The 17,433-nt window shown below is 40.2% G+C and overlaps 1 protein-coding gene across 1 annotated transcript; it reads left to right on the top strand.

Moving 5' to 3' along the window:
- The first annotated feature begins 570 nt into the window (after window positions 1-570).
- On the top strand, window positions 571-14,368 carry mtmr6 (myotubularin related protein 6). The gene is made up of 15 exons (XM_068304247.1): window positions 571-762; window positions 2,483-2,614; window positions 4,509-4,671; window positions 4,804-4,961; window positions 5,957-6,085; window positions 10,037-10,171; window positions 10,303-10,435; window positions 10,525-10,634; window positions 11,198-11,323; window positions 11,431-11,480; window positions 11,656-11,749; window positions 11,859-11,965; window positions 12,815-12,949; window positions 13,080-13,206; window positions 13,745-14,368. The coding sequence occupies exons 1-15, from the start codon at window positions 739-741 to the stop codon at window positions 14,081-14,083; spliced, it is 1,962 nt and encodes a 653-aa protein (XP_068160348.1). The 5' UTR covers window positions 571-738; the 3' UTR covers window positions 14,084-14,368.
- The last annotated feature ends 3,065 nt before the right edge of the window (window positions 14,369-17,433 follow it).

Here is a 17,433-nt window from a genome sequence, read left to right as displayed (position 1 = left end):
CCAATGTTGAGATGGTTCTTCATCGTTTTAGGCTGAGGACACAAATGCAATAACAGGCATTTACCCATTTACCCATTAAATTTACAGCCTCAGGCTACACAGTTGACTCCGTAGCCCTCTCTGAATATTTAACTTTGTCCAACATTACTGACAAACATTGAGTTTGGTCTGTATGGCTGTCACAGCAGTGGGAATAAAATATATATCTGCCCCAGGACTGTACTCAGAAGTGGCAAAAATCAGTATTGAAAGCGTCAGATTCCGCATGAAAGGCATCATCAACACTGTCCTGAAAGAGAAAACCTCATTCCATTCTCGTTTTAAATTGGTATTTTATTTTTCCACTACATCTAGGCTTGAGTTGGGGCTTTTATTCGCTAAATTCAGTCCATGCTGTTCATACATCGAATTATTTATTAAATGCCTTGTTCAATAAATAAAAACCTAAACCACACCATTTTCGATGGCGTAAACTCGACACTTACTGTGACTTCTACACAGTCATGCTTTTACTTTGAAAACCCAACACCGTAAATCTACACTTTGTGGACTTACTGCTATCATCTTTACGTGAATGAAGAAGTAAAATAATTGTTAATAAACACATATCGTATGCCTCCGACAAATAAAGGCGGCTTGTGTCGCATTTTGTGCCACCTTTTAATCAATGATAGAGTTATTCCTGGAAGACGTCATTTGAAGCTTTACAGCCGCTGACAGCTGTTCCGATTTGGAGAAATGGAGCATATCCGTACGCCAAAGGTAGCGTTAGCACATGCTAACATTTCAGCTAATTCAAATGGGTTGGTTACAGTTAGCAGCTCGGCCTGTCATGCCGGGGTTTGTGTATTGCTTGAATTTGGTCTTGTCTGCTAGATATTAGTGTTTAAACGTTGTACTTGTGTATGGTACTGCGGTATTAGCCTGAGGACTCCCAGTTTGTGTCAGACGTGACGAGCATCCATGAGCTGTAGAGCAGATAGCCGGGCTTCCGTTCTTAGGCTCCCTAGCGTTACAGTAACGAGCAGCCTGTGCATTCAGTGTTCTTTACATGACCAGCACACACCTTTACCTGACATCCATATCATGAAAAAAAGCCAAATAGTTCACAGAATACACTACCGGTAGTCTTTAAAAAGTGATTCGTTCCAATTTTTTAAAAAAAAAACAGATTTTAATGCTCTTGATGCTTTTGATTCAAGGTTAAAAAAAAAAAAAAAGTTAAAATTGTGTTTTGTTACTTTAATTTGAAAGTGCTACCTTTTTCCTCAGTTACAGTTTCTATTCAAATCCAGTGTGCTGTAATACAAAGACAACACACCCACTGTTCAAATACTTATGAATTGCACTGTTATTATACTAATCGCTCAAGTTTATTCTGCATATTCTTGTCAATCTCACAAGTCAGTGACATTACCTCGATCCACATTTGGTGTAATTTATTTGGCACATGTTTAAAGGTGACCTGTTTTCATTACACTTGAGCTGTGTGACCTAATAACTCTTTGAATGAACGTACGCCTTGTTCAGACGGGGTTTTACTGCAGACTGTTCTATAAAATTGTTCTTTTTATTAATGTTATATAATTTGAAGCACGGCCTGGATGTCATCTTGGATGAGACAACAGTAACCGAATATATATGCCTGTCCCTAGCAGATATCTGTCTTTTTAGTTGCTGCGAAACCATAATTTCATCATATCAGACAGTGACAGGAAAACAGAAACCAAAGAGAGGATGTCTGAGTCAACAAACAACCAGCTTCTTGTGGGACGAGTCCAGGGTGTAGACATTTGGCAGCCGTCACAGCAATCTTGCCAAATACAACATTTGGTTAAAATTTGACCATACAGTTTAGTCAATCAACAGACTTCTTTTTTGTGGTCGAATATATTTTAAAGTATAATTCTTCCAGCTTGCACAAAGTCAATTGTTTTATTTTAGACAGTTTTGTGTGTTGAAGAATTCCTTATTAATCATTTAATGTATTTAGAAATAATAAAAATTTTAAATTAAACCAAAAATATTTAAATCCAACCTCATGTAATGGGTTAATGAATCTGACTGGCTGAACCCCAGAGGTATTAAAAGGTGTTGATGATTGTGAATGAAATGTGAATACTTCTTGAAGTGCATTTACAGTATTGGAGGAAAGATAAAGAAGAGCAGATGTGTTTAAATTGTTTAACTAATCCATTCAGTTGATGTTGTGATTAGATATTCTTCCAATATCCAGAAATCATTTATGATTCTTGTTTTAATGGAACTGGCAGCTGAGAATTGGGCCAGGTGGTAAGGAATAAGGAAGTGATCCAAATGGAGTGAGTCCCTTTTGTGCTAATTTGGTTTCATTCCTGTAAACAACATCCTCTCCTTTTTTCAGTGTACACTACACACAACGTTTTAGCCAGTTGAAGAGGTACGGTAGGTTTATGAGGTAACTGCTGATTGATGTGTTTCCCACTGGTCTGTGTGTTTGTAGGTGGAGCAGGTGCGACTTTTGGATCGCTTCAGCAACAAATCCACGAATGGTACACTGTACCTCACAGCTACACACCTCATCTTTGTGGAGAGCAGCTCTAACAACTCAAACTCTGCTGGGCAGGAAATCTGGGTGAGTGGGTTTGGGGATGACTATCCTGCCAGTATCCTGCCTGTTGTAATAAGCAGAGACCAGATGTGAGGATTAACTGGGTTTTGAGTGGTCTGTTAAAAGTCTAGGGATGGATCTAGATGAGTATGATTTTTGGTGTGGATTGATCTCATGAAATTTCTGATTCACTCTGGTCTTTGTTTGCAAGAAAAAGCAATTCTGATGACCGTTGATGACATTCGTGCTTTGTGTTTGATACGCCCAGTAAAACGTTTAGTAAAATAATCTTGACAAAATACAATAAAGTTGGGAAAAAATATTGCTGACATTTCAGTGTCTGATGTAGCAATTTCAGATTATTGCACAAAGCTGCATTTGACAGAACAAAATGCTGACATGCATGAACATACATTTAAGCACCGTAGCCCAACAGAAATATTGACATATGCATTAAGGGTGTTTTACACAACTGTTTTTATTTATTGGAAAACATTTGTTTTAAATAGTAGCCCTTGTAGCTATTATTTAACAGTTGCAGTGTTTAATTAAGAGTACAAATCAACACGTTTCATTTTTTCTCATTCCTACTTTTGGTGACTTGTTTTTATGATAGATAAATCTTTACTTCCTCATGTCTTCTATTCTTTTGTTGTGAGAGTTTTGTTGTGGAGGCCATGGCGGCAGTATTCCCTGCTGATCGGCATTCCTTATTCTGGTAATAAAAGGGTTTCTTGTTGGGCGTTTCCATAGCTTCTACAGAGTCCTGTTTACATTTTGAACATTTTGCATTAAGATGTATTGGTGACTCAATACATCTGTATGCTAGATATGACATGTTCAGAGATGGTGTTCTAGTAATCGGTTATATCACTGTGACCAGTCTGTGTGGAATTGCTGACCTGGTTTGAATAGCGAATGCGCAGCAGCTCGTGGACCTTGACCTCCTCGCCGTCATTCTTCCTGCTTTCTGTGCTGACAACACAAAACATTTACTTTTCCCACTCTTCTTTTCACAGAGTATGCACTGATATTGTTTTCTCTTTCCTGTCCATGAGCCATGTACAGTATATGCTGTGATTTTGTGTTTGTGGCAGCAGTTTAGCATCTGTCTGTTGGTCAGAGAGTTTGACTGCTTGAGCCTCATAAAATATTAAACAGCAGCTGAGTTACTGTCTGTTTCAACAGATGGTGATATCAGCATATATAATATGCGTGCATTTGTATGTGAGTGAGTGTCAGTGTCTGCTTTGCTGATCGCTACCACTGATGAATGTGCATCTTTATGGACTCCAGTGGTTACACTCCCTGGAGAATTCAAACTGCCATCAATGAATGTGGGGATTTACGGCATTTGTCCTCCCTGAACTCCACTCTTCATAAATAAGTCGGGATCAAACTGAAAAAGTGTCCACAGAATTCTTACACAGATAAATATACCAAATCGCATTCATTTTTCATCCTGATTTACTTCAAGGAGTTTCAAATACTGTTGCAAGCATGTCGACATTTAGCGGCGGTCTGATGAGGTTGTGAAATACTTGTGTTCCGCTTTTCATTACTGTGGGGAGATTACAAGGTGTAGCTCTTGTGCTGTCATCATCAATGCACAGAGTTTATGCTGATTAATCTTGACAGAGATCAGTTTTTACTCTGTTTACCTCAAAAGTGAAATGGGTTAATTGAATTGGATCCTCAATGCTACAATGCTACAAAGCTGTGATGTCTCTTCTCATCTGTGCTTGGGATGTCATAATACATCTGATATACAGTGGTTTTGTAATTCTTCAATAATTGTCTTTCATTAAAACTAATCACATTGATTAAACAAATAGAAACCAATCATTGTTTGAATCCATTAATTACCATACAACTCTTCTGTTTTCCTTCTCTCCTTTACATTTCTTTTCTTATGCAGATTTTACATCATCACATAGCGTCTGTGGAGAAGCTCTCTCTGACCACCACTGGTTGTCCTCTGGTCATCCAGTGTCGCAACTTCAGGTTGGTTCATTTTGTGGTCCAGAGAGAAAGAGACTGCCATGACATTTACAGCTCGTTGCTACGTCTTCTGCAGCCAGGTGGGTTTCTGTGTGTCTGTCTGTGAAAATGATCCGTCCGATCATCTCTGTGTTCTCAGTTCAGTTCCTCATCTTCAAGCTTTTCTGACTGTAGGTGGTTATTTGTGCATCATCTCTCTCTCCCTTGAGCAGAATCCTATGAGGAGCTCTATGCATTCTCCTACAATCCCAAACAGAATGATCAGCAGAGGGAGGAGGGGTGGCAGCTCATCGACCTCGGGGCAGAGTTTGAGAGGATGGGTGTTCCTTGTGACCAGTGGCAGCTCACGGATGTCAACAGAGAATACAAGGTGGATAATTAACAGCAACCTGGAATGGATACATTTGATGCTGCTGCTTCCTTCTTTTCTATCCTCATGATGAGCTCAGGATTTTGTTTCTGCTTGTGAGATCAGTCAAACTGACAGTTGAGGCGAAAACTCTTAGCCTCAACATTTGAAATGTTGTTTTTGGGCTATTTTTACATACATATTGTTTCAATGAGTTGGACCTTATACATACATAGACACACACATAGAGACAGGTACTTTAAACACTGAATATTTTTCTTTCCTCATCAGTTTATTTGATCAGCTATTATTATTCTCAAGTTAAAAAGATTTCCTGAAACATTGAAAGTTTGAATTTTAGTAAAACAAATGAGGCCATTGGCAGATTTTGAAAACGCACCGCAAGACATGAGAAATAAAAGACAATAAAAGTTACAGAAAGCTTAAAATACTCTTTTGGAAACTTTGTGGTATCACAAAGCCTTTTTTCCCACAGGTCTAAGTTGTCCTAACCTTAAGCAAGCACAGGTTCACCACTTTGTCAAACACTGCTTCGGCTTAAAGTTGTTTGTACATGGGCTTTGGAATTCTTTGCAAAAACAGTGTCAGCGCACTACTTTGTTTGCAAATGATTGCACTTGTCTGTTGTGGTTTTTCGAGTGTTTTGTGTAAAGACAGTCTTGGTTCACCGGTTCTCATGTGAAACAAAGGATGTCTTTGTTCTGAGAGGGCAGTTGTGATTGAGGGTGTAGTGGTGACAGTATTTGAACAGTTAACAGTGCTTTTGTATAAATCAGTCGAGCATTACAACATTTACATGTACTTTAACATCATGGAAACTCCAGATGATGGCACTAGAGCTTCTCTTCATATTCTGTATGGAGCAAACATATTTATCCAGAGAAAATTTACACTAGCTACCATTTAGATAATTGATTGAATTTAAACTACTAAAGATATCAGTCTACTTCTGTGTGAGAGTGTGTTGTGTTTATGTTCTTTGTTTGGCTCTGCAGGTGTGTGAGACATATCCACGAGACCTTTATGTTCCCATCACAGCCAGTAAGCCCATCATTGTGGGGAGTTCCAAGTTCAGAAGCAAAGGACGCTTTCCTGTACTCACATATTTCTACCAAGAAAAAAAGGTATTGTCTTGAACATTAATATTTTACACACAGTGCTGCAGTGATTCTCCTGTATGGTACCAAGGATTTCCCAATTTGTTTTTATACGTTCATTAAGTTTAGGTGACAACAGTTGACATGCGAATCAAATCTATGATTTCCATACTGGATCGGTCGAGACCCGGGTTAACAACGACCGCCATCGCTGCTGTTCACCTACAGGATGCCGGTGGAAATTGGATTACTGTTGGTCAAAGAAGGAGAGGAGGAAAGTGTGTTCGTAGGAAGCGAGAGAAGAGGAACGCCAACATTATAGGACTGAGAGGAGGAATTTTGAATGTTGGAACTATGACAGGAAAAGGTAGAGAGTTGGCTGACATGATGCAGAGGAGGAAGGTAGACAAACTGTGTCCAGGAGACCAGGTGGAAAGGTAGCAAGGCTAGAAGTTTAGGAGCAGGGTTCAAGTTGTTCTATCATGGTGTAGATAGGAAGAGAAATGGAGTAGGAGTTATCTTGAAGGAGGAATTTGTTATGAATGTCCTGGAGGTAAAAAGAGTGTCAGATAGAGTGATGAGTCTGAAGCTAGAAATCGAAGGTGTAATGTTCAATGTTGTTAGCGGGTATGCTCCACAGGTAGGATGTGAGCTGGAGGAGAAGGAGAAATTCTGGCTGAACTTTGATGAAGTGATGAAGAGCATACCTAGAAGTGAGAGAGTCATTGGTGCAGACGTCAATGGACATGTTGGTGCAGGAAACAGAGGTGATGAGGAGGTGATGGGCAGGTTTGGTATCCAGGAGAGGAATGCAGAAGGACAGATGGCGGTTGACTTTGCAGAATGGATGGAAATGGCTGTAGTGAATACTTTCTTCCAGAAGAGGCAGGAACATAGGGTGACCTATAAGAGTGGTGGTAGGAGCACACAGGTAGACTACATCTTGTGTAGACGGTGTAATCTGACGGAGATTAGTAACTGCAAAGTAGTGGTAGTCGAGAGTGTAGCCAAACAGCATAGGATGGAGGTATGTAGGATGACTCTGGTGGTGAGGAAGATGAAAGGGCAAAGGCAGAGCAGAAGATGAAATCGTGGAAGCTAAAAAATGAAGAGTGTTGTATGACTCTGGAAGGAGTTAAGACAGGCTCTGGGTGGTCAGGAGGTGCTTCCAGATGACTGGACAACTACAGCTAATGTGATCAGGGAGACAGGTAGGAGAGTACTTGGTATGTCATCTGGAAGGAAAGTAGATAAAGGAGACTTGGTGGAATGAGGAGGTACAGGAGTGTATGCAGAGAAAGAGGTTAGCTAAGAAGAAGTGGGACACTGAGAGGACTGAGGAGAGTAAACAGGAGTACAGGGAGATGCAGCGTAAGGTGAAAGTAGAGGTAGCAAAGGCAAAACAAGAGGCTTATGATGACTTGTATGCTAGGTTGGACAGTAAGAAGGGAGAGACTGATCTATACAGGTTGGCGAGACAGAGATGGGAAGGACGCATCTACGAGTTGTGCAACTGTGCAATGAGCAATGTGATTGTTATGTCCATGTCAAATAAATAAACATAATTAGGGTCAACAGTCCAGAGCAATGGAGAGTGTGGAAAAGAGGTGAGGAAGCGTGTACAGGCAGGATGGAACGGGTGGAAAAAAGTGTCAGGTGTGATGTGTGATAGAAGAGTTTCAGCTAAAATGAAAGGAAAGGTGTACAAAACTGGTGAGACCAGGGATGTTGTTTGGTATAGAGACGGTGTCACTGAGGAAAAGACAGGAGACAGAGCTGGAGGTAGCAGAGATGAAGATGCTGAGGTTCTCTTTGGGAGTGACCAGGACGGATAGGATCAGGAATGAGTACATCAGAGGGACAGCACATGTTAGAGGTTTTGGAGATAAAGTCAGAGAGGCCAGACTGAGATGGTTTGGACATGTCCAGAGGAGAGATAGTGAATATATTGGTAGAAGGATGCTGAGTTTTGAACTGCCAGGCAGGAGGCCTAGAGGAAGACCAAAGAGGAGGTTTATGGATGTAATGAGGGAGGACGTGAAGGTAGTTGGTGTGAGAGAAGAGGATGCAGAAGACAGGGTTAGATGGAGGCAACTGGTTCGCTGTGGCGACTCCTGAAGGGAAAAGCCGAAACGAAAAGAAGAAGAATGGGAGATTTAAAATTCTTGAATTGACTATAAATTAAAATATTTCCTCCAGGTGGCGCCAGAGGAAGGTTAACAGGACTAATGGAATCAAGTGTTTCACTTCCATTATGTGGCTGGCATGATGTGGATATCTACACAACTAATTTTCATTTCCTTATTACAGATTGAAGTTATGCTCTTTTTAATGGGTGGTAAATGAAAATGAATAATTAGCGTGATTGTTGAAATTTTGGGGAAATCTTTTTGGTGAAAAATTATTCCCACAAGTCCTTGTTCTGATGTATCAAATATAAAAAAAATTATTTTAACTCCACCGATAAATGTAAATCATTTTAATAAAGAGTAAATACTCCACTGAGGACATTATAATAATTCCACTAGGCTGTATCAATATTTCAGCAAATTGTGTCAAATAATCCAATAGGCTGTTCCAGATGTTCTTGAGTCAAAAAGGAACAAAGTCAGAAGTATTCCAAGTCAAAATCATTTATTCCATAAAACCAGGTCCCAATCATCCTGGGTTTACATAGGAGTAGGCTGATTAAATCTCTTTGAGCACTCGCCTTTATACCTAAAGGGTAGTGGGCAGCAGCCACCCCTGGCCTGCCCCCATGGCCCTGTGTGTAAATTTAAACATGCTATCACTTTCCTCTGATAGGTGTGCAGACCATATTTTATTTGTGTTACACCATATATGATCTTCCTCTTTGCAAGATAGCACTAGATGTGAGCTACTCCTCCACATGCAGCAGACACCCCAGCATTGTCTGGTCCTTCCAAGAATTTTCAGTCCATCCTTGTGTCATTAGCATTCCTCTGTGGTAGTAAATCAATGGAGCTTGTGCATTGTGATACACTGCACATGCACTTTCAGCCTTGCGCCTGTCACCCTTTGACCTACTATCGCCAGCTAGTGGCCATAGTAGTCGAAGGCCAGGCGGACGAAGGCCAGGCGGTCGAAGGCCAGGCGGTCGAAGGCCAGGCGGTCGAAGGCCAGACGGTCGAAGTCCTTTAATTCAGGAAGTTTTCTACACCAATTTGGGTGGCAGTTTTCAAAATGTCACTGCCCTGTGGTTGAATAAGAAATCTGTAAACATTGTAGATGTTAAACTTTTCAGTTAAATACTTTTTATACAATTAATACTTATACTTTCTGGAGTGGCAGTGGCTCAGTGGTATCGCAGGTCGTCCAATGATTATAGGATCGGGAGTTCAATTCCTGCCCCCGCTCCCCTAGTCGTTTGTCGTTGTGTCCTTGGGCAAGACACTTGTGGGAATGTGTGTGATTGTTCCGGTGGTGGTCGGAGAGGCCGTTGGCGTGGATTGGCTTCCAGGTGTCCGTCAGTCTGCCCCAGGCCAGCTGTGGCTGCATACGTTTTGTGCCATCACCAAGTTTGAATGCGGAGTGACTGAATAATGGATCCACTGTAAAGTAACTTTGAGCGCCTAGAAAAGCGCTGTATAAATCTAATCCATTATTATTTTTATTATTATTAGAGATCCATATTTAAAATCCAGGTTAACCAGTAAAACAGCTGGAGTTATTTTTGCCGTTGATGTCAGAGCTCATGCGTCTATCTGGAAAAACCTGTCTATACTGTCTGATGTCAGGTTATATTCCACCGTAAAATCGTCTGTCAGGATTGGAATGGTGAAACACCTGATCTTCAATTGGAAATCTTAATAAATGCTATAAATAAATATTTTTAAGATGATGCATGGAAGCGGATATGAAATTGATGAAACTGAGGCTGAGGCAAAGAGAGGTGTCACATGTTCAATTATTGTGACTGTTGTTATTTCTAATCTTGTACCCTTTCCACCCTGACAGGCGGCTGTGTGTCGATGCAGTCAGCCTCTTTCTGGCTTCAGTGCACGATGCTTGGAGGATGAGAGCATGCTGCAGGCTATCTGTAAGGCCAATCACAACAGCCGCTTTATCTATGTCATGGATACGAGACCAAAGGTAAGAGCATAAAATTTGCTTTATATATGTCTTTATTTATTTATTTACTTATTCTTGCTCAGTACTGCATAAAAACAGTTTGAAAACTGAGTCAACAGAATATTTATGTTCTTATCTTTCTTGTCCTGCAGCTGAATGCATTAGCTAACCGAGCAGCAGGTAAAGGCTATGAGAACGAGGACAACTACTCCAACATTCGGTTTCAATTTGTTGGCATTGAAAACATCCATGTGATGAGAACCAGCCTCCAGAAATTGCTTGAAGGTCTTGCTCCACACATATACAAACATGTCATTGAGTCATTAAGTCAAAAAATAGTTCACAACATGAAGTCATCCATTTGTGTCATGCAGTGATTGGAACTCGGTCTCTTTCCATGAGTGACTACCTGGTTGGCCTTGAGAGCAGCGGCTGGCTGCGGCACATCAAATCCGTTGTAGATGCAGCCATCTTTCTCACCAAGGTGAAGTTATTTTCTCTCAACTACTCTAAAAATACAATCAGTTGCCCATGATCATGACCCAGAGCTCAGTGAAGCTAACACCCAATCCTAATTCTCTCTCTCCAGCCATACATTTTACCCCTACATTTTGTCCATTCATGTGTCAGCTAGCGTGTCCTGCTTCTTTAGGGGACTTAGGTGTAATGGTCTTTTAACCCTGAATGTTTTTACAGAACACATACAATTGAGGACATTAAACTTGTGTATTTTGCATGCAGTCTGTGATATTTTTGTTTTGTTCTGTACGGCAAATCAGCTTAGATTTGTCACTCGTTGATAATTACAGCGACAGACTTGTAAAGAAATGTAATACTGTGTTTTCAAGGGAAGCCCACTAACTGTTTTGAGTGACAAGTCAAAGTGAGGGACATTTGAATATGAGGTGTTAAGATTAAAGTAGGAACTGGGGTTGAACCTCTGTCTCACTGCCTATTATTGGCCATAACCTCTAGGCCAATACACACAATGACCACTGAGAAGTGTTTTATACAGACTCTATTGTCTGTCTCCATTTTTGGCTTCAGGCTGTGGCAGTGGAAGGAGTCAGTGTTTTGGTTCATTGTTCAGACGGATGGGACAGAACGGCGCAGGTCTGTTCGCTGGGAGCGCTGCTTATGGACCCTTACTACCGCACCATCAAGGGATTCATGGTACCAGTACACATGCAGTTTTGCACTAATCAAAAGAAGGACGACAGAGATTATGAGACTATGAAATTTCTTCGATACGTTACTTATTCTCATGTTTTTCTTTCCAGGTCCTGATAGAGAAAGACTGGATCTCCTTTGGCCACAAATTTGCTGACAGGTGAGATTTAAACTGGAATAATTATGAGTATTATATTAGTATTTTAGTATTACTATTATATTAATATACTGTAATTTACATTAAATACGCGCAAGTTTATTCTTGAAGAATAGAAAATATTTTGAATATTAGTAGTAATCTTTGTGTGGCTCTTAAATCAATTGTGTACATCTAGGTGTGACCAGTTGGACGGAGATCCTAAAGAAGTTTCTCCTATTTTCACCCAGTTTTTGGAATGTGTTTGGCAGATAACGGAACAGTTCCCACAGGTGTGTGTAAGAGTATGGAGAATGATTCCCGTATTGTATTTATACATGTATGCATTGTGTCGAGCAGCTACATATATTTTATTGCTTTCATTTTTTTTTTTAATCTCAGGCGTTTGAGTTCAGCGAGTGGTTCCTGCTGCAGATTCACGAACACGTCCACTCTTGTCAATATGGAAACTTCCTTGGCAACAATCAAAGACAGCGAGAGGAGCTGCAGTGAGTCCAACACACATATTTGTGTACAGCAGTGTTTACAGTTAGGTACATGTATTTTTGGACATTTACAGAAGTTTTGCTTTTTTTAGTTTGTTCAGTATTACATTCCAATTATAGTTATAAAGTATAGACTCTCAGCTTTTATTTGTAGGTATCCACATTCAAAATGGATGAAGGGTTTAGGAGGTTCAGCTGCTTAACAGGTGCCTCCCTATCGTAAAAGGGACCAAAAGTATTTGGAGAACTGACTCAAAGGCCATTTCTTTGGCAGTTGTGGGCAATGCTGTCATTATGATTAGTAATTAAGCATATAAAGGTCGTAGAGTTGATTTGAGCTGTGGTGCTTATGGAGCTCCTTTGATCATCTGGTCAAAAGAGCTCTTCATGCAGGTGAAACAAGCCATCTTTAAGCTACAGAAAACAGGAAAAACCCATCCATGAAATTACTGCAGTTTTAGGAGTGGTAAAATCTACAGTTTGGTATATCCTGAGAAAGAAAGGGCGCTGGTGAACTCAGCAATGCAAAATGACCTGAACATTCACTGAAGGCAACAGCGGTCGATGATTCCAATTTGAAGCAAAACTCCTTCACAATCAACCAAGTCAAAAATACTCTCCAGGGGGTAGGCATGTCATTGTCCAAGTCTTCAATAAATATTTCATTGGAGTAAATACAGAAGGCTCATTGCAAGGTGCAAGCAGCTGATCTGGCTGATTTTCAACAAGACTTGTTTTTATCTTCACCTCTCTCACCTCCTATTAGCGCTATCTGCACTGGAAAGATTAAATTAATGTTGATCGAGGCTTTTAAGTTTGAATGTGTTGAATATTTTGCCTCTTGCATTTCAGGTTGAAAGAACGGACTCACTCGTTGTGGGCTTTTCTAATCAGCGAACGACAGAACTACTTAAATCCTTTCTACAGTCCTGCATACTCTGAAGCGCACCCTGTCCTGGAGCCTTCTACATTACCATATAATTTCAAGTCAGTAATGCACTCCTCAGCTCTGTGCTACATATTTGTAATTCCACACATGACATTTCTTAACAGCAAAGGCTCTCTGAGGTGTAATTTGTAATCTACAAATTATCTTACCTGTGCCCTTTCTTTTAAGGTTCTGGAGGAACATGTACCATCAGTTTGACAGGTCCATGCACCCACGTCAGTCTATCCTCAAGACCATCCTGACTCTCAGAGAGAACAGCCGCAAGGCAGAGAGCACGATGCAAGCGCTAGAGAATGTGAGTCACCACAGAAGAATTTTCTTTATAGTGCTCATGCGTTGCAGGTCACTGAATCAACAATAGGAACAGCCATGTGTTTATGAAATGATGTGATGACCGACATTGTTTCTGGCAGTGGAAGACACGGGCTAACAAGGGCAGATTACAACAAAGGGAAGCAGTCAGTCGCTAGCAGTAAATGATGGCCGGAATGCAGAGGCCATCTGATGCCTGACTAGACAGTTTTTGATTATTGACAATAATGTGATTCGATCTCCATTTGTGAGACTTCAGACTTGTTTGTTTGTATTTATGTAAAACAAGTGGAGCAGTGTCCAGTCCCCATGTAGGGCGAAGTATTACATTTAATCACTTCACCACATCGGTAGATTTCAAACTAAATTTGTGATTGAAGTCCCTGCAAAGACACTAAAACACCCAACAATTACAGTAGCATGCTTACTTACTTATTTCATCAATTTATTGTGGAAATGGACATAGTTGCATGTAGTGGCCTTCAAGTTGACCTTCTTTTGCTTTGTCCCTCTCTGTCTAGCGTCTCCACCAGCTTGGCGTCATGCCCATTGTTGAGCCCCCTGCAGCACCTCCCACCAGAGACCAGCGCTCCAACTCCAAAACCCTCCCTCCACGTCCTGACTCCTTCATTCTTGGAGCGCCCATTAGCCACAAAGAAGTGCAGCAACAGGAGGAGGAGGAGGTGGCCGAGGAGGCTACTGAGGTTACTGACATGGAGCGGACAGTAGAGGGTAGCAGTGGAACAGAAAGCAGGAAGCAAAGCTACAGTGAGCTTGAAGGGACATACAACAGCGAGGTGTCCAAAGAGGAGCCAGCTGTTGTCAGTCTGGAGTTTGGAGTGGCACGCATGACCTGCTGAGACCAAACAGGGGGATTGTGGGATACTGAAGGACTGGCCTGGCTGTGTAACAGGGCTTATGTCAAGTGTGTGCTGTCAAGAGGAAGCTTTTGTTCTGTGTGTGGCATGGTGTTGATTATGCAATGTCCCGAATGGGCTGAGTGGATGAAGTTGTGTGCCTGTATTGTCAGAATCTCAATGTAAAGCCCACATTGTCATATACTGCACCTAGAGAAAAATGTTTTTTTTTTTTAAAAGAATGTTGCAAAGCACTATTAATGAAAAGACTGGGAGAATAAATTCATCCAAAAAAAGTGTTTCTTCTACTTTGTCCAGCTTCTCCCTGTACAGTATGTTTAATCCATTTTTAAAACCTATGCTCTTGATATTTTTATCAGATTGCGGCATGAAAATCAACAGGAAAGCACATTTTCTGGCATCAGAATTATTTCATGTCATCCAAAAGGCTTAAATCAAACCTAATCTGAATGTTGTTTGACCTGAGCAGATTTTGCACCAATGTCACTCTGAGAAAAGCTGGCATTTTGGCCAGGTTTTTTAAATAACGTCAAACTTGCATGTTCTAAACACTTAATGCTTTCAAAAACATTTTACACTTTCAAAAATAGCTGGTTATGACAGGACAGTCAGAACACTAAATACTTCAATTTACAATGTGCACATGTTGTCTCCACAAAGAAATGTCATCTTGATATTTAATGTTTGTCAAACCTGCTGCCATTCTAATTTAAAATAATCTGACTCTGGAAGTCACACAGAACCAAAGATTGGGCCACTTTTACATTTGGCTAATAACCAATTGTGACTGAAAAAAAAGGGACTGTTTTCAAATGTAGAACAATTACTGTTAAAAATTTTGCCTCACATCTGTGGCCCTGTTTTATTTCTAACAATCTGATTTACCAATGTAAATATGTCCTAAGTATTTTTTTAAAATCTTAGTGTGACATGTCTCTGGAGAAAATAACTGGTTTCATTGCAGTACAGTATACAGTCAAATTCAAGACATGACTGCTGTATATTTTTTAAAAAGTAAATTACTTGATCTTACTGCTAGCTTCAATGTACTATTCTTTAAATATTTTTTGTAAGAGGACCCATACAGATATAACATTGTTGCTGAAAAAAAAAAAAGATTGTAAGTGTTAATACTGATGTTGAATTATTTTAATTTGAAATGCATATATAGTTCCGGTAATTGGAATAGTGTCCTAATTTCTGTCCACCATCACCAAATCTTGGAGCAAGACATTTTTTGAGTAGGTCTGATTTTGTGTTACACAAATTTGGGTCAAGTAAAAATTCATTTTTGAGCTGGTCTCTGTTGGCACGGTTCTGATTTCAGACTGATGTTTCTTGTAATCAGAGATTGGAGTGAAGTCGCTCATACTGGATTTGAGAACAAACATGTTCGTCAATCAGACTGCTGCAAAGGAACAAAATGCAAACCCTGCAGGATGTCATCATACAGAGTGAAAGTGTGATGTGTGTCTGCACCTTCATGACCATGTATACCTATTTTATCCACCGAGTGCTTTGCATGACACTCAAAGATCAGCAAAAGTTTGAACCACTACACACTGTTCCTCTGGCTATTTTATCCAGGCAGTGTACTACTAAATACTTGATGGAATCTGTGCAAAGAGCATTAGCAGGGAGCTGGTTCCTCCATAAACACAACTCTTTTCATCCAGTAGGAATGAATTGATATTTGTGGTGACAAACACTCATACAGCAGTCAGACAAAGTAGTCTCAGACAAATGTGATTCTGAGAACAGTGACAGCATGGAATAAAGACAGACTGGCAGTGCAGTATGATGTGAAGACCCTCTGTACCAGCTTTCAGCAATACTCCACAGTCATGACAGAAAGAGGAGCGCAATAAGCAGTGGTTAGGTCATCTATACTGTTTCATTCATCTTTCACCTTTCTAACACTAGATCACTACTCTCTTCCTGTAGCCCACTTGTGCATGTTAGCTCAAATGAAAAATTTAGAGGCCCTTCTCAGACAGAAGCTGCTGAGGGCTCTGTCAGGGCTCTGAATCATTCAGATGAATGTTGCACGGCACGTTGAAAGAATGCTCCTGAGGACAAGGATGGAGTGCTGCCCTCACTCTGGAACTGAACCAATTCAGCAACATTTTCATGTACATTCTCATGAGAATGTAAACTGAGGTCTAGTACATATATTGAAACTTGGAGTATGTGAGGACAAATCCGCACATATTGCAACTAATACATTTGCATATTCACATTTGTACAGATGTTTTTGAGCACTCACAATTTGAATTATCCACACATGGATTGTGAATAAACATTTGCAGATTCCTGCACACATTCATATTCAGTGCATACTTATACATTTAATTAGTCACATATAGATACAAATGCACATACTGTAAGTAGATGGAGATACAGCTGCACAACTGACTTTCGTAATTGTGATGCAAATATTTTTGACTTACATTCTACTGATTTTGTGTGTCAGCACTGAAAAGATGATGCAAGTGTGCAATGTTTTGGACCAGACGTGAGGCATGGAACCGGCCACATATCAGCAGGATCTTGACATTTTATAAATCAGTAAATATAACCTGGTGTTTTTGTGTATAATTCATTATATTTTTTCTGAAACACATCATTTTCTGCTGGCCTTAAATACAGTGCAGGTTGAGGTTTAAGTACAACTGAAAAAAAAAAAGCAAAACAAACCTCTTCTTGTGACTTTCAAATGCTAATACATTGTTGGATCCGCTCCAAAATTCAGTTCTTTAATTTTTGCCATTTTCCCAGGCTTTCCACCAACTATCAAACAACTGTTAACAAACAATAAATGAGTTAACTACCTGCTTGGTAGATGTGAGTTAAATGAACAGAGTACCATCAGCATCCTGTGAATGAGATGGGAAGGAGGTACTCTACCCTAAAAGACAGTAGTGGAAGATACTTCTGGAGCTACGTTACTGACATTGTCAGTAAATTCTCTCAGTCATGCTTTGACAGCTTAATCATATTACTATTGTTGATTCTTAATTAAATAAAATAGCATGGATGCCATTAATACTTTACATACATGATACAGTATTTATGAATGTATGACACACACACGCACGCACGCACGCACGCACGCACGCACGCACACACACACACACACACACACACACACACACACACACACACACAAACACACACACACACATACGCAAAATTGTTTCCATGCAGCAGTGCCAGAACAGGTTGGGATTGTTTGTGCAGTCGAACTCTCTTTTGGACGACAAGCAGCCACACCTAGCGATATTTGAATTACAAATCTGAACTACTTAGTCATCAAACACAGATTACAATCA

Source organism: Antennarius striatus, chromosome 20 (assembly GCF_040054535.1).
Source record: "Antennarius striatus isolate MH-2024 chromosome 20, ASM4005453v1, whole genome shotgun sequence".
NCBI classification, from domain to species: Eukaryota; Metazoa; Chordata; class Actinopteri; order Lophiiformes; family Antennariidae; genus Antennarius; species Antennarius striatus.
The sequence above is the reverse complement of the archived record's forward strand: the minus strand, read 5'-3'. Positions and strand labels throughout refer to the sequence as shown.

Coding starts and splice junctions, on each gene's coding strand:
- mtmr6 (XM_068304247.1), top strand. CDS start 739: ATGGAGCATATCCGTACGCCAAAG. Junction 4,672..4,803: donor GCTACGTCTTCTGCAGCCAG/GTGGGTTTCTGT, acceptor TCCCTTGAGCAG/AATCCTATGAGGAGCTCTAT. Junction 11,966..12,814: donor AGACAGCGAGAGGAGCTGCA/GTGAGTCCAACA, acceptor CTTGCATTTCAG/GTTGAAAGAACGGACTCACT.